This window comes from Chaetodon trifascialis, chromosome 17 (genome assembly GCF_039877785.1).
Source record: "Chaetodon trifascialis isolate fChaTrf1 chromosome 17, fChaTrf1.hap1, whole genome shotgun sequence".
Lineage (NCBI taxonomy): Eukaryota > Metazoa > Chordata > Actinopteri > Chaetodontiformes > Chaetodontidae > Chaetodon > Chaetodon trifascialis.
Genome location: NC_092072.1, coordinates 4,527,772 through 4,544,819, shown reverse-complemented (window position 1 = coordinate 4,544,819; position 17,048 = coordinate 4,527,772). Strand labels below are relative to the sequence as shown.

Sequence of the window (17,048 nt, the reverse complement as noted above, 5' to 3'; positions counted from 1 at the left end):
TTGCCTTTCACAGGCTATAAGTTGTGAACAACTGGAGTCTGTAGGGATGGTTTGTTTTTGTGCAGTCTTCACCAGCAGCGGAGGCTGAAATCTCTCCCAGATTTAAGATTTACCTTCATGCACGAGGACAAGGACGATAAAAGATGTGCTGTTAGGATCGTGTTCAGCAGCAACAGCAGCATTATTGCAAAAGGCCTTTATTGGTACATTTCATATCCAAGATGAAAGGTGAGTCAACTCATTTCAAAGTAAATATGACATTTTGAGAAAGTCGCGTCATTCTGACTGATTTCAGTGAGCCAAATACTGTTTATCATCTTATAGAGAGCGATGTTTTCCTCTCCTTTTTGTAGGAAAACACTCAGTTTTGAGTAACTTTCTTAAGAAAAACATCAGGGATTACAATTATTGATTTATGTTTGATTGTTTGACATGATTCATGATGCCTAATGATTACTGACTGCTAATTTTACCAATATATCACCTCACTTCATGCTGAGTGATAAGATCACATTAAATTATCTGATGCAACAATTTCATACTGTGAGCATTTTAATCAGTGTCTGATGGGTTAGCGCTCCATTGTAACTGTGTAAAGAGGTTGTATAATTGAAAAACGTTTTACTGAAGTAAAAATTGAAGTATCACAATGAAATACTTAAGTTTTGTATTCAAAATCTGACTCAAAAGTTAAGTATTCTCAGAAAAATGTACTGAAATTATCAAAGAAAAGTACTCTACGAACAAGTGGCTTGTATTTGAGTAAATGTACTTAGTTATATTCCACCATTCATTCTCAGACCTGTTTGTTTCAGTATTAGCTGCTATCTTCAGCTGTTTCCTGTGCTGATCTAAAAAAAAAAAAGAAAACAAACCAAAAAAGATTTTAAAAAAGATTAAAAAAAAAAAAAAAAAAGAGGTAAAAAATTTCATGCTCATCTAAGTGGCAAAAACTGGTAGAACAGAAAAGCCTGTGAAGGAAAACTTGAGGCAATGATGTCATTACACAGTTTGTCCACCAGAGGGCACTGACAGCTTGATTTTTCAGCCTCAAAAACTTTGCATCAGTTGGGCTTTATTAACAAATGATAATTGAGATTTTTCCTCATTCGTTACAGCACTGCTGATGTAGAAAATGGGAGACTGGAACTTCCTTGGAGGGATCTTGGAGGAGGTGCATATCCACTCCACCATGGTGGGCAAGATCTGGCTGACCATCCTGTTCATCTTCCGGATGTTGGTGCTGGGCGTCGCGGCAGAGGACGTGTGGAACGACGAGCAGTCAGACTTCATCTGCAACACCGACCAGCCCGGCTGCCGCAACGTCTGCTACGACCAGGCCTTCCCCATCTCCCTCATCCGCTACTGGGTGCTCCAGGTGATTTTTGTGTCCTCACCCTCCCTGGTGTACATGGGCCATGCCATCTACCAGCTGCGAGCTCTGGAGAAGGAGCGCCACTGCAAGAAGGTGGCTCTCCGTCGGGAGATGGAGGCGGTGGATGTGGAGCTGGTGGAGGTGCGGAGGAGGATTGAAAAGGAGATGAGGCAGCTGGAGCAGGGGAAGCTCAACAAAGCGCCGCTGAGGGGTTCTCTGTTGTGCACCTATGTGGCCCACATCGTCACTCGCTCAGTGGTGGAGGTCAGCTTCATGATGGGTCAGTACATCCTCTACGGACACCACCTGAGCCCACTTTACAAGTGTGAAAGGGAGCCGTGCCCAAATGTGGTCGACTGCTTCGTCTCCAGGCCCACTGAGAAAACTGTTTTCATGATGTTCATGCAAGCGATTGCCTGCATCTCCCTCTTCCTCAGCCTTCTTGAGATCATGCACCTGGGATTCAAGAAGCTTAAGAAAGGCATCCTGGACTACTACCCACACCTGAAGGACGATCTTGATGATTATTATGCCAACAAGTCAAAAAAGAACTCGGTTGTGCATCAGGTTTGCATGGGCACGTCTGTGAGTCGCAAGACCACTATTCCCACAGCACCGTGTGGATACACCTTGCTGTTGGAGAAGCAGGGCAATGGGCCGACCTACCCTCTTCTCAATGCCTCCTCTGCCTTCGTCCCAATACAAGGAGATCCTGGCGCAAAGCCAGACAGCCACAAGGATGGCAAGGAGGGAGTGCCGAGCCCCACGGAGCAAAACAGCAACTCCAACAACACGAGCAGCGAGACGCGCTCTCCTCCTGCAGACAAACAGGACGAGCCAGAGGAACAACCCTCACCCCATCATGAGGACATGGAGCGTGCACGGTCAGAGTACCCCACCCTCCCTGTGGCCGACACCTCCTCCTGCACAACACTGTCAGGCATTGTGAGGAAGTCACGGAGGGTCAGTCCACCGTGGAACTGCTCCACTCTGGTGGAGGGGAACGGCTCGAACAGTGGGGACTCCTACCACGGGAGCAGCAGCATGAAGCTACGGAGCAGCTGCGTCGGGCCCCGAGCGAGGGTGCTCTCTAAATCAGACATTAAGAGACCGAGCAGGTCCCAGAGCCCAGAGTCTGCAGGGGAGCTGAGCTCTGTATCTCGACACAGCCGTGAGAGCAACAGCCCCACCGCCTCCTCGCCAAACCGCAGAGTGTCAGCGGCGAGCAGTGTCTGCAGCAGACGAGCTCCAACTGATCTGCAGATATAAGCAAGACTGTGCGCTCACCAGCGTGGCAGCAGAAACTCTGAACAGGCCATGCTGGGGTGCAGGATATGTGAATGCTATATTACTGCACTGTTACCCATTGCTCGGAAAATCATCAGCCATTTTCCAATCATTTAAGGAGGACTTATGCCATCTAATATCTACTCTTCAGATTATAACAGGAGACGAGATCTCAGTGGACGGCTTTGTGTCCTCACATTTCCAGGTCTCTCACAGAGACTCAGATGGACATTTAATGATTTGGCTGTGTGCAGCAGCTCTGTCTGAATGATTAGAGGGGAATGGAAAAATGAACCACTAATCTATAATGTTGTTTCAGGTCACAAAGTGCTGTTATGCAAGCGGATACTTTTAAATCAGTGACACTGTCTGAATGAATCCGACCCGTGTTCCCATATGTTCTTCAGCAGCGACGTGAAACATTAAAAAACCCAGACCTGGATGCATCAGTCACAGTGGAAAATGAGTGCATAATATCGCTGCACTGGTATTGTGGCAGAAAAAATAATAATTATTCCCCTTCTGGCACATGAGCAGCAACCTCAGAACTATTGTTCTTGTATGAATATTCCTTTTTATACTTGACACTCAGTCATGCAGTTGATATCAATGTAAATGTATTTAAGAAAACCAAAGACCATTCGAAAAGTGACGCAGTAATCCTTTTTATATGTAATACGTAAGCAGGAGCTTTTGGTTGGAAACAGAGGAGCAATGGTCAGTTTAGGACATGGAGAGGATGACTGATGCCAAATGCTGAAAAGAGCTTTTATTTTTGACAAAGCAAAAAGTTGCATCTTGTGATATAACAAAAAATAACAGTGATTTTGTGTTCACAGTACACTCACTATTATGTAATAAACATTGACATAGTCTTCAAAAATGCTTGTTTAATGTTTCTCTTTCTTTCTTTGACCCTGGAAAGTAGCACCAAAGCTCCTCTCACTCTGCTCCATTATCAGGCGATGGTTCATACTGCATCAGCTGAAAAATGATATTAAAGCAGAGGTTAAAGGTTACAGCAGGAGCAACACAAACACATGCATCTCACCAGCATCTCACCCTGTTTCTCAGCGCTTTGTTCTCCTCCATGAGCAGGTTACATTTCTGCTGTAGATCGGCCAGCTCCATGCGAAGAGCCTCAGTGTCTGCTGGTTCTGGACCAGCCGCACCGAGGTGAAGCTTTATGAAACTGTGCAGGACGTTAAGGTCGACGTCTTCTCTGAATATTCAAATCCTTATGTTTAACAAAGCCAGATGGCTCGAGCTTGGTCAAGACACTGTTCAACAACAGAGACTAGTTCCCGTCTGGGGACATTCGTGTCAAGTTAAATGATTTATTCTGTCATTTCTGCAAGAAAACAACTCCTCTGGGTCAACAACAAGCTTCCTGTGAATAATACTTATCTTTTGCAAAATGTACTGTAAAGAAAGACAGCAGCACAATTCAGTACAACTAAAGCCTGGTTTTCAGGATTCAAACATCTTGCAGGAGGTGTCAATATTCACACTGTAAAATCAGTTTTCAGTCTTGTCAGGTTTGGGGCTGAGGGGTCCTGAATCATCACTGAAAGCAAAGAAAAGGATACTCCAGTGCATTGTTAGGTTTGTCAGTCTCTTCATAAAGTGCCACTAAAACTGCAAGAGAGAACAGCAGTCAGAGAATGGATGGGTTTCTCAGCATGTGCTGGAGGCTACATGATGCTTTGAATTGCTCGCATACGTACCGCTTGTTATTGTGTCAAGGACGCCAGACTTCTCAAGATATCTTCGAAATTGTTCACGCTTCGATTCTGAGGCCTGAAGAATGAAACAGATGTCTGGCTTACACATACTAGCAGCACAGGTCTGACAAGTTTCATCCAGTGGCCAGTAATTGTGGACTTGAGTGTGCGTTTATCATTGAATAAAACTCAATAACAGACGACAAACCCATACTCTTGAGGTGCGTTCACTGCCTATCGTTCATGGCTACGATGCTAGCTAGTTGTCCCGTGCCCGACACACACAAATATGAACTTAACGTTTACCATGTAAAAATAAGAAATAAAAACAAAAAATGAGGAGCTACAGAAACCGTGTGCCGCATACTCACTCTGTAATGGGCCATGAATACGATGATAGTATAAATTAGAGGCTAAATGTGAACCAGGTTAATGAGCTAACTAGATTCTTGGCAGCTCAGCGACGTGTTTGCCTCTACAACACACAGGAGGTGCATTCGTTGCCATAACAACATAATAAGAGCTGTATCTGTGCGGAAATGCATATTATTTGTTTTTTGTGGACTGGCTTCAACCTGCTGAATAAAATAATTTAAAGAACATGTCTGTCTGAACAACAGTGAAAAGAAGACTTTGCGTTTTCGGTTCTTTTTACTAATATCAGCTTCTTTTACAAGGTAACCGTAAAGACTCGACTCAGTAGCTGTTAGCCCAAAGCTAACATGAGGAAGAGGACGAGCCTGCCGTTGGTCATGTGCTTTACGTCACTTCCTTAATTCAGACGTATAAAACATACGCACAGCCCTCACTTATTGGTCTATGGCTGCGCGTAGCTCCTCCAAGCGTTTGTAGATCGGCATTTCCTCAAACCGCTGTCCTCATGACTGTTTTTCTCTGGTAGTGGAAAAACAGAAACACAGCTCTTTTCTTTTGTCACCGGCTGTGATGTGACAAAATTCCTCTAGTTTTATTGTTCGTTTACGTTCAGCACGACCGACCAGGCTGCCTTCACCAGTAATCCTTTCTGTAAAACCCTTCACAAGGTAAGATGCATTTGACGAAACATCGGTGCGAGTTGTCGTTTAACAAGTTATGGCTCGTTAATTAACGAGCCAAGAGATAAACTGAACAAGCAAACAAGTGCAAACATTCACCGACCTGCTCTAGAGGTTATTTTTTATTTCTTCATTCATTTTTTTTTTGCTCTGAAGAGTTTCTTAGTTGAATCTATCGTGAAAAAATGAGCCTTATTGACAGTTAAAGGTGCTGTTCGTGGTATTTCTTGGTATGGCAGTCATCTGTAATGAGTGACATTTCTACAATTAACTACCACTTGTTTTATTAGTGTTTAATTAACATTTTACACTATTTAACCACATTTGAGCACGTTGTGGCGAATCAGATTATGTCGGTTGACATAAAATGAATCAACTCAGATTAAAATAGGTGAGTAATTTTAATAATTGAAATAAAATTACCTGCCAGGTAAAAGTGCCAGAGGCTGAAGATTGCTCCTTTCTTTCAGTTTCTTTATTAATGAAACAACATACTTGATTGTGCTCTTTAATGAAATATCTTTACTTTCGCTTTAGTAACTCGTGGCCACTTTTTATTGTTTTACCTTTAATTAAAAACACTCACCAGCTAATTGATAATGATATATATTGATTGTTGTAGGAAGTGGGTTTCAGACCCCATCAGTATTTTTTATAGATGTCAGCGCTGATAATGGGATTTTTCCACATTGTTTATTAAAAAAGGAGAATTCACTTTGCAGAAGTGTGGAGAAAACCTAAAACCAGGTTTTCCACAGTAACTTTCATCCCCACCTCGCCCCAAACTAGGAGCAGAAATGAGCTGTGTAATAACATAGTGTAACACATAACAGAGTGATTGTTCAGAGAGGAGAGCTGACTGAGGATGTTCTTCTGACTGAAGGCTCACACGCACATATTTGCACTTGCAGACAGGATTCACGTGTTAAAGGCAAACACTGAATGCTTTGTCACCTGTCAGATGGACTGAGAGCGATTTTTCTCACATTTTTTAGACCAAACGTCAATTGAGAGAATAAACGTCATGGAAAATGAAACAATGGTTACTTGCGGCCCTGGAAAAGTAAAGACATGTTGTGGCCAAATAATGATGAATGTCTTAATAATTACCTTGTATTTGTATCATAACAGAAAACATTCAAGGTGGCAGCTGCAGCGTGCTTAAAAAACATTCAAATCTGTTGAAATGAAAACAGAAAGGGGAGTGTGAAAAGGTTTGTGTGTCTTGATATAGAATTAAAAGACCGTATTGATTCGGCTGACTTCATTTCCTCGGTCGGCTCAGTCCACGGCTGAGGGCTGCTGATCCCCTGTTGTCTTAAGTAAAGAATAAAGGCTCATACGAACATGTTCTGCAGACATCTGCATCTCCAGCAGCCGTTTAAACGTTAACTTTGGGATGTTTTTGTGGAATACACATCGTGCAGACGCTGTGTCACTGAATTAGGAAACCAGACAGACAGATTGAAGCGAACACGGAGGATTATTGACCCCCTTTCTGTGCACGCTCAGCCTGGACAGCCCCTGATGTCCTCTCACAGGTTTTACACGTTGCTTCATTCCCTCGTGCACGTGGACGCTTACTTTAGGTTTGTGAAATTGTAACAACAGACCAAACGACTAATCTCTTAATTCTTAATCATCGTGCTGTTTTTGTGGCATGTGCTGACAAATGTTTGGTACAGAGGTCAGGTTTGTGCATTTGGGATCAAAGTTTTGAGACAGCTCACACATTCCTTCAATCAAAACGTATTGATTTGAATACTGAGGCTGACTGGACGACGAGCTCAGCCAATTCTGTCAGACGGCGGTGATAATTTAAGGCTCGTTCACGTCACTGTAACTGTTTACCGATGTGATAACGTCAGAGCAGCTGCTTCAGAGGATCTTTGAGCCGTTCTTGTCTTTACACGCTGTGTCCCCGCTGTCCTGAGAAGTTCTCCACCTCGTAGGGTTATGAAACCAAGCTCGACCAGCCAGAAATGACTGGATACGGTCAAAAATGCATTATCATCAAAGCTCCAAGCAAGTAGGTTTTTCTCAGTTCCCGATTAGCAGTTTTTAGTGAAGGTTTCCTCCTGCTGAAGTCACTTTTCTGCCCATCAACACTAAACAACAGCAAGTGTAAGAAGTGAGACTAAGGTCGCTTCTGCAGATAAATCCACTCTGTGTCATTATTAGCATAAATTAGATTATTAGAGTTCAAGATGACGTCTTAAAATTTGATGTTTCATCCGACCTGCAGGCTAATACAGTTTACTGTCATGTATGGCAACAAAAAGCATCAGATCCTGATGTTTAAGAAGCTGCGTTAAGGCTCTTTTCTGCACTTCCTCATGTTTTTCCCACCGCTGCCTTCAGTTTGGTGCTTTTCACTCGTGGTGACAGGAAACCTTTCGCTAAGCTTTCATGGACACGGGTGGTTTTCTCAGTTCCTGAAAAGGGTTTGAGGTTTGAAGATTTTACCTCACCGACCGGCTGTGTTTGGTTTGCGTTCAGGTGCCGGCTCAGTGAAGTACTGCGTCATCTTCGTCGCCTCGCCTCCAGCCTCTGCAGTGTAGCCATTCAGAGCATCAGTAACTCCTGTGAGTGCAGTACTTTTCCAACATCTTGTGAAATCAGGAAGTATCATTGTGTGTGTGTGTGTGTGTGTGTGTGTGTGTGTGTGTGTGTGTGTGTGTGTGTGTGTGTGTGTGTGTGTGTGTGTTGTTGGTCTGACCGTTGTGTTTTTTGTGTTTTAATAATCATCTGCTGAGGTGTGATGTCACTTGACTTGTCTTCTTCTGTTTACTTGTCATGTCTTTATCTCGCCTGCTGTTTGTGTGTGTGTGTGTGTGTGTGTGTGTGTGTGTGATAAAGCGTCCCTCTGTGTCTTTCTGATTACTGCTTCTGTCTGTCCAGCAGGTTTCCTGGACGCCATGACCCAGTGACTCATTTGACCACCTTTAGTTTCCCGAGTCAGCCGAGTACCATGCCGCCACAGAATGGCTACCCCGTCAACTCAGCCCGTTCCGACGAGAGCGAGGACAGCGAACCCCTCATCGAGAATGACGCAGGTGTGTTTCTCGATGTAGTACTGAGGGTATTCATGCATGCCAAAACCATGGAGACCAGTTCGTTCAGTTGTGTTAATATTAAAAGCTGAAACAGTCGTCCAGCCTACGTGAACTCAGGAAAACTTCACGTTTCAAACACAAACTTTGAAAACGAGAATGTTTAGAGTTTTACTTAAAAATCGATTGATTGATTTAACATAACCTCTGGTGCAAACAAAGACGTGCTCATTTCCAATGTGGCGTTAAGCATTCATCACGCCTGAAACGTTCATCTGACGGACTGAATGTGCAGCGGATGAATCTTTTCCATCAGCTCGCCAACATGCTGCGTCCTTCACGTCACGGGTCAGCGTCTGTGGTTGCTCAGCAGATTCTTCGGTCGACACATCAGCACCTGGCTGGTTACAGATTACCTGTTATGTCAGATCTTAAAGAGGAAGCAGGCCATTAAATGCTGGCAGTGAAACTGATGGTGACTCACATTCTGAAGTAAAGGCAGTGCAGCTGACTGACACACGTTCAGTGTTTTCTCTATTTCCACATTCGTTTTAGGGCTAACCGCTCGGCCAGAGTTCAGAACGCTGGAAGCCGCTCTTACCTTTTTTTTTTTTTTTTAGCTTTTATCGTGTACAAAGAGCAACAGCTCAGAACAGGTCAATCAATTTCACTGTGTTACGTCTCGACATGTGACCCTGATGAACTGAAACATGATGGTCTGATGATAAAGTAACGCCCTGTTTACATGGTATTAACATGGGATCTGTACCCGGATACCCTGTCTGTATATTAAACAATCCAAACTGGCCTTTTCATTTAAAGCCGGTGTTTTTAAAGCGTTGTCCTCACCGAGATCATATCTCTGTCCTCCAAACATGACCAATACCATCTCAGTTCTGTGAGTTGTTGAGTGAGGGGACATTTTGTGGCATTCTGTGTGAACAGTCCATCCCCAGTGCTGCTCGGTCCGCCTCAGCCTGTCCGTCCTCATGTTCTTCGGCTTCGCTGTGGTCTACGCTCTCCGGGTCAACCTCAGTGTTGCCATGGTAGCCATGGTGAATACCACTGACCCCACGCCAGCCGAGAACAGCTCCACATCCCAGGCCTGTCCAGTGCCACAAGGGACGGACAACACGACAGATCCCTTCCTGCAGCTTGAGGGGGTGAGCATCCACCGAATTCAGTCATGTCAAGATTATACAGAGAGCAGAGAACGGGAAAAGTGCAGGTGCTGAAGCCAAAGACATGTCTGTCCAACAGCAGGTCTCAGCTCTACCTGCTTTGACTGTATTTGCACATTTAGAAGACAGACTGTCTGCAGTGTGTCCCTGCCATTTCACCCCCTCTCGTCCTCTTGTCCCAGATCCCTCAGTACCTGTGGGACTCTGAGACTCAGGGCTGGCTGCTGGGAGCCTTCTTCTTCGGCTACCTGTGCACAGAGATCCCGGGGGGCTACCTGTCCGGTCACTATGGGGGCAGCATCTTCCTGGGTTTGGGTGTCCTGGGCACCGCCGTCCTCACTCTGCTCACCCCTCTGGCGGCTCAGATGGGGTCACGCTGGCTGTTTGCTCTGAGAGCGCTGGAGGGCTTTGGGGAGGTAAGAGTGTGAGGTGCACTGTGCTTTTTTTTTTTATGTGTTTCTGTTCTGGGTTACTGTTTTTTGAGGAGTTATTTCATATATTTTTTACATTCTTATTGATCCAGTGAGATTTAATGTTGTATTTTTGCTCACTTTGTGGAAGCTAATGAGCATCGAATGCAGAATATCAAAAGAGTTGCTGATGAGTAATCTGTTACTCATCAGTAATCTCCGTGTTTCATCTCCAAGGGTGTGACGTTCCCCGCCATGATGGCGATGTGGGCTCGGTGGGCTCCTCCTCTGGAGCGCTCACGCCTGATGACCCTGTCGGGATCTGGGGCCAACTTCGGGGCCTTTGTGGCTCTGCCGCTCACCGGCTACATCTGCCAGACCTTAGGCTGGCCCGCTGTCTTCTACATCTTTGGTGAGGCAGGGGAACGCACACAAACACAATCGCACACTCACATCGTAACGCACGTGAACGATTCATGTGCAAGAAATTAGATGTAATGAAATGACAGTTGTTGCTGTGTTTGAAACGCAGAAATCAGCTGCGTCATGTGTCGAGTGCTAAGGCTACACACTGCATTGGTGCATTTACAGCACTTCATTTTTCTTATGACATGAGGCATTCACTTCTTCTTCCTTCTTTTAATTATTCACCAGCCTGTGCAGTAAAAGTTTCTCTCTTTCTCTTCTCTCTCTTTCAGGGGCTTCTGGTTGCGTCTGGTCAGTCTTTTGGTTTATTTTCGTTTCTGATGACCCTCGCACTCATCGTCGAATCAGCAAAGAGGAGAGAGATTACATCATAAACGCCATCGGACCTCAGGTGCATATGAAACATTAACCGACGTTTTATTTCTGTCTTGCTCTGCATTTTCTATGATGAAGCTGAAGGAAGTGAGAAGTGGTGAAAGAGATAACTGTGTGAAAAAAGCTTAAATGAAGACAGATTATTCATGACATGCATTGGTTAAATGTAAAACTCTGACATGGTGCAGCTTAAATGTTGGATATAAAGACATGAAACAAAAAGTTATTATTATAAGTCCACTCAAACAGTTTCCTTGTTTTACCAGTTAGCATGAAAGCTGCCAATAAGGTGTTTTATGCAGTTTAAAAGTTTTTTTTAACAATTCAACTTCTCGAGTTTCGTCTCAGTCGTGGAAAAAAGTTGATTGACGTACATATGAAATCACAGCTTTCAGTAAGGAAACTGACACTAGTTCCCTCTCAGACTTCCTTTTTCCACTTCCTGTACTGCTCTGTTCTTTCTTACTTTCTCTTCCCTCCGCCGGCCTTTTGTTGCTCAGCTGTTTGTTGTTGTTTGTTGAACAAAACTGTCTTTTTTTCTTAACCCTGCTGAAATCTGTTGAATAATCTTTTTTTATTGTATCCTAATCAGTGAGAAACTTCCACATTTTCCTTCTGGGTTGTTTGTCATCTGTGTGTGCTGTGTTGGTCTGATGTGACACTGCAGGGTACAGGTCACGGCTGGTCCCTGCCGCTGCTGCCCATGCTGATGTCGGTGCCTCTGTGGGCCATCATCATCACCCAGATGTGTTCCAACTGGTCCTACTACACGCTGTTCACCTCCCTGCCCACCTACATGAACATCATCCTGCACTTTGACCTGAAATCGGTGAGTAAACAGTAAATAAACGGTTGCACTAGCGATGGTCAGTCCTGTTTAGCTGCTTCAGGTCCAGGGTTCGTCGTTGTTATTACCCAGGCAGGGCATCATCTGTCTGCCTCTCTCTGTCCAGAATGGCTTCCTCTCTGCTCTGCCGTACCTCGGCGCCTGGTTGTTCTCGATGCTGTCGGGCGTCGTGGCGGACCTCCTCATCGAGAGGAAGGTGTTCAGCGTCACTGTCGTGCGTAAGCTGTTCACACTCGCCGGTAAGAAAACTTTTCCTCTCACATCCTCTTTCTGTACGTCACGTTCACACGAGTGTGTGCCTTTTTGATTGCATCTGTGCTGTGTGTGTGTGTGGTTGACTGTGACCAGATCCTTTATTTCAGTAAAAGTACGAATACTACACAGTGGAAATACTCTTAAATGTGTCTTATGTATAATCAGTAAAGTCTATTTTAGCACAAACTGTGATGTTTTCCTAAACCTAACCAAGCTGTTTTATTGGCTAAACGTAACTAAAAAGAAACTGGAACTTTTAAGTGAACAAAAAGAAGGAGTCAGCAATATAAGAATAAGTTTCCCTCTGTAAAGATTTCCCAGGTGGACTTTCTGTGCTTGAATCATTCATCCACCTCGAGCTGCTCCCTGTGTTTATATGAAGGTCCTGAAGCAACATTAATGATGATACTGTAGGATTGACACCAGCGAGGTCGTGTCAGATGAACTGTTTGATCTGAAAATTCATAAATATTAAACATTTTGAACCAATATTTTAGAAGATGTTACTTCATTACAGACCAAAAACATTACACTGCATCTCAACGTGTCACATGACTTGAATGGAGATGGAGGACTGCTGCCCTCGTGTGGTGTGGATTCAGTAGCACTCAGTGACCCGAGTGAATCCACCCACTGTGAATGTGACGCAGAGCAGCATCGATGAAGGCAGTGTTTTCTCAAAGCGTTCACATCTCCTCCTCCTCCTCCTCCTCCTCCTCCTCCTCCTCTCTGCAGGCTCGCTGCCCGCTGCAGCTTTCCTCGTGGCTGTGAATTACGTGGGCTGCAGCCACATCCTCACCGTCGTCTTCCTCACGCTGTCCACAACCATAGGAGGGGCCACCGCCCCCGGAGTCTTCATCAACCAGATAGACATCGCTCCTCGGTGGGTGTTAAATTCAGTCATTTATGAGGGTTTGACAAGCTCCAGGTGACGTCTACAAACCGTCCTGTTGATGATCAATGATTCTGTTTTGTTTATGTTTTACACAAAATTTTACAGTCTGGGTTTTATGTTTAGTAAATATGTGGATTATTTTTTTGGTAAAATCGTCCAGTTTTGCTCCTCCAGTCAGACTGCTGTACATGCAGCATGTGTGGTCCACTGAATATAGATGTAGTAACTGTAATATAACTCACTGTTTCATGGATCGTCGTTCATTTCGGGCTGAAAATGTTCTCACTCTTTCCCTCCTTTCAGGGTCTTTGCATTTTAAACCCACTCTGAAGAACACGTTGTCCTCTGTCTTGCAGGTATGCAGGATTCCTTCTGGGAATCACCAACACGTTCGGGACCATTCCTGGAGTTGTGGCACCTATTGTTACAGGATACTTCACTGAGGACGTAAGTCTCTAAAAACGAATGAGACAGAGTTTCACTGACGGGCTGTATTGATGTAACTGATGTGGACATTGAGGCTTAAGGTCTGACAGTCTCAGTTGTTTCCATTGTGGTCCTCGATGTGAAGATGCAGGGGTTGACTAGGTGACATCACACCGCCAACAAATACAGTAAAAACCTAAATTCCCTGAAGACAAACTGCAAGAAATGAATTTAAATGATTTGACACAAGTTCTAACCGCCTTGACAAGATAAGAGTTCCCAGTTTCTAATAAGTCAGAATTTGATCTTCTTTTTAAAGTTTATTCTGCAGAAGTGAACTCTGATCTTCAGTCACTGGCACCACAGAACCTAAAGGAATAAGAACCCACATTGGTATTTAAGCTCTGCGAGCTCTGGTCTTCCCCCGATGCTGCAGGTGGTGTTGTTGTTCCACAGTGAGGTGTAGCTGTACGGCTCTATCCGTCAAACCCGACACACTGGGACCAGTTTGTCCTCATAGATCCCTCACATAGATGTGTCTCAGAGCTTTTTCCCAGACCTTCAAACCACAAAGCATGAAGCAGGCAAAACATCTCAAAATGAAAGAGTCAAGCTCCAGCTTTATTGTCTCCTCCACGTTCCACAAACAGAACATTTATGAACTGATAATCAAATGCTGAGATTAGAGTAAAACCAAACAACTGGCAATAAAATAGCACGAAAGAATGCGCGTAACTTTCTCTCCAGAAACCTCGTTCTGTAGTTCACGTTCTCCAGAGTCTTTAACGGCACGCTCTGTCTGCCCAGATGTTTTCTGTTGAGATGCACTAAAATACACACACACACACACACACACACACACACACACACACTCCACGTGCTGAGGTCGTACGCTCTTCTTCTTTTGTCGTCAGCACTCTCTGGCGGGCTGGAGAAACGTGTTCTGGCTGGCGGCCGGGATCAACATCGCCGGCGCCGTCATCTACACCCTCTTTGGCAGCGGGAAGATGCAACCGTGGGCCATCACGGAGGAGGAGAGGGCGGAGGCCGAGAAGAAGAGGAGCAGCTCCGTCTCCGCTTAAAGCAGGAAGAGGCAGCTGATCCACGGGGGCAGATGTCGTACAGCTTTAAGAGAGCTTTACAGGTCGACCCCTGCAAATCGACGCAGAAATGACAGGAATATACGCAGTATTCACACTTCACAAACACGAGGAGTGTGGGAGGTGTCGCTACAATATTATTAGCCAAAGATAGCACAAAGATTATTCATATTACTGAACCAGGATCAATGGATCAAGAATAATTTCCATATTTCTAGTGTTTTTATCAATAATATTCACCTGTGTTTAGAACCAGCTGAATATTTTTGCTCATTTGCACAATATTCCAGCAAAGGCATTAAAAATTATAGAGTAGTTTTATACATTAGATTTCTTAAAGAGGGTGAGTGTAAGGCGGACAGATTTGCACACAGCACACAGAAAAAAAACATTACAACGCCACGGTTCTACATCTGCTGGACATTCGCTGCCTTTACCAGTCAGCAGGTTGTGATTCCTTTCACTGTGGTTCTGTTTAGTGTTGTTAAATGTCACAGAGGCGCAGTTTAACTCAGTGATATTTACATAATAACCAGTGATGTTTGCACTGACTGTAGGTCACCTCAGGTTTGACCAAAACAATCAATGTGTGTGATTTTTTTTAGCAAGTTTTTAAGTTTTTAGCTGGAGGATTTTAAAGTGCTGCTTTGTTTACAGTGAGATCTGTTTTCTGCCTGTGTCTGGGCTCTCCAGTAGGACCAAAAGAAGCACTTTCCACACCAGAAATAAATACACCTGAAGCCTTATATTTGATGACACTGCCAATATTTGGCAAAATAATCTTTTTAGGAAGTTTAGCTTCTTTAGTTTCATCCAGAAAACCACCTTCCACTGCCAGGGTTGAATATTTTTAGTGAAAGTGCCTCAAACCATGACCTTTGTGTGGATTTGCAGTGTTTTTAACAGTGAGTTTAACTGTGAGTTCACTGCCTCATCAAGGTGCCGCCTTGTGTTGATCATTCCTTCAACTACAATAATCATTCTTTTTTACAGAAAACAGGACGTTTGAAAACATCCCACCATCTTTGTCACCTCGTGCGAGGTGTGCTGTGTTTAAACGGATGCAATGATTGTGGGGTTTTTTTTTTACCTCCTCTGCTGTGAAAATGTGTGATGTCGCACAGATGTGTTAAATATGTTTAGTCTCTAATTTATTGTGAAGAAAATCAAGTTTGTTTTACAGAGCAGAACTGCCATCTGTGGCATCTGAGTGGAGTCATTTGTCACATTTTTACAATTTCATTCTACGTGTGTGTGTGTGTGCGTGTGTGTGTGTGTGTGTGTGTGTGTGTGTGTGTGTGTGTGTGGCCGCGTGCGTGTGTGCATCCAGACTATTGTGTTGTAACCAGATTTGCTCGCAGTCAGCTAAAATCAGTGCATAAAACACAGGTGTTCATGACATTTGGGTCCACAAAGTGAGACAAAAACCTCCATTTAACTGTTTCCAGGGGACAAGATGTTCCTGTTACTGAACCAATCATGTTTTAACTCCCAACACGATAGTCTCAGTGCTGCTTTAATTTAAGAATATAATTCTTGTGTATAGATGCTAAATTTCTTTATTTTAATGACACTTATTTTGCCTAAAATCAGCCAAATTTAAGAATATTAACTCTAAAAAATGCCAGATTCAGCTTTATAAAGACTCATGTAATGTCTGAGCTGGTAAAAACCCTGCAGATCTCAGAGACATCACTGAGGACAGATCCTCGCTGTCCACATCTGTTTTGTTTCATTCATAACATGGCATTTCCTCCTGAGGTGCAGGCAGTGTTTTTACTCTGTCTGCAGAGGTTGTGTGAATGTCTTTGGGTAAACACCGCCTGTTCAGTGTTAATCCCACAGCACCCACATTTACTCACTTTTTGACTTAATCTTAAACCACAACAGACACCCCCATCAAAGGGAAAACTCGGCTCTTGGCTGCTCAACGGAAATCAATGCTTCTCTGCGGCCACTAGATGGTGCAAGAAACTATAAATATGAGCAAAGATCTCCGGGCTGTCAAAATGGAAAAAGTGAAAGAACATAAAAAAAAAAGTGGAAAAAGGAAGACACTAAACATTTTGAATTACAGCTCTTAATCAAATCACCTGATACAGCTTTGCATGTTCAACCCTATGCCGTTGGATTTAGCGTTCAATCCCCAATTATGATGAGCATATGGGCAATGTGCAACACATATAAATCAATTTGTCAGAATCTGAAATGAAACAGGTCACATTTGTTCCCTCTTGAGATGCCCAGTCTTTAAACGTTAGGCCTATAGTTAGCAGAGATGCTCAGTCAGCTTGATTTATTATGACAACACAAACATCAGGCTAAAAGTGGATGACCAGTTAATAAACAGTTCAATAATTGTATATAATATGATTTTCTGTGGTAGATCTATTCTGTACACAAAACATTAATTGCGTGCCTTTCCCGCATGTGTTGCTCTTCCATTTTCTTTCTTTTTTTTCTGTTAAGACATTTTTGGGGAGTTTTTCCTCATCAGAAACGAGGGTGTTGTGTGCTGTATATGCCGTAAAGCCCCTTCAGACGAACTGACTGTGATGTTGGGCTGAATAAATAAAACTGACTCCACCTGGTTTCATACTTCTTGACTATTTTATTGCTTTTTCTCCATCTCACTTCCA

The 17,048-nt window shown here is 43.8% G+C and overlaps 3 protein-coding genes across 4 annotated transcripts; 2 read left to right on the top strand and 1 right to left on the bottom strand.

The window, feature by feature from the left end:
* Window positions 1-78: 78 nt before the first annotated feature.
* On the top strand, window positions 79-2,695 carry LOC139345686 (gap junction alpha-9 protein-like). The gene is made up of 2 exons (XM_070984460.1): window positions 79-228; window positions 1,119-2,695. The coding sequence occupies exon 2, from the start codon at window positions 1,136-1,138 to the stop codon at window positions 2,642-2,644; it is 1,509 nt and encodes a 502-aa protein (XP_070840561.1). The 5' UTR covers window positions 79-228; window positions 1,119-1,135; the 3' UTR covers window positions 2,645-2,695.
* A 721-nt stretch (window positions 2,696-3,416) lies between these two features.
* On the bottom strand, window positions 3,417-5,097 carry mycbp (MYC binding protein). Of its 2 annotated transcripts, none has more exons than XM_070984461.1 (5): window positions 4,758-5,097; window positions 4,390-4,462; window positions 4,252-4,300; window positions 3,725-3,854; window positions 3,417-3,646 (listed from the first exon to the last, which is right to left on the bottom strand). In XM_070984461.1, the coding sequence occupies exons 1-5, from the start codon at window positions 4,770-4,772 to the stop codon at window positions 3,605-3,607; spliced, it is 309 nt and encodes a 102-aa protein (XP_070840562.1). In that variant the 5' UTR covers window positions 4,773-5,097; the 3' UTR covers window positions 3,417-3,604. The 2 variants fall into 2 exon arrangements, with proteins under 2 accessions (XP_070840562.1, XP_070840563.1); XM_070984462.1 differs by having other exon boundaries at window positions 3,579-3,646; window positions 3,714-3,854.
* Window positions 5,098-5,249: 152 nt separating this feature from the next.
* Window positions 5,250-16,812, top strand: LOC139345685 (sialin). Its single transcript, XM_070984458.1, has 12 exons — window positions 5,250-5,429; window positions 8,346-8,497; window positions 9,440-9,657; window positions 9,858-10,091; window positions 10,323-10,497; window positions 10,784-10,902; window positions 11,554-11,715; window positions 11,840-11,972; window positions 12,724-12,871; window positions 13,240-13,330; window positions 14,224-16,449; window positions 16,679-16,812. The coding sequence occupies exons 2-11, from the start codon at window positions 8,413-8,415 to the stop codon at window positions 14,389-14,391; spliced, it is 1,533 nt and encodes a 510-aa protein (XP_070840559.1). The 5' UTR covers window positions 5,250-5,429; window positions 8,346-8,412; the 3' UTR covers window positions 14,392-16,449; window positions 16,679-16,812.
* Window positions 16,813-17,048: the final 236 nt, after the last annotated feature.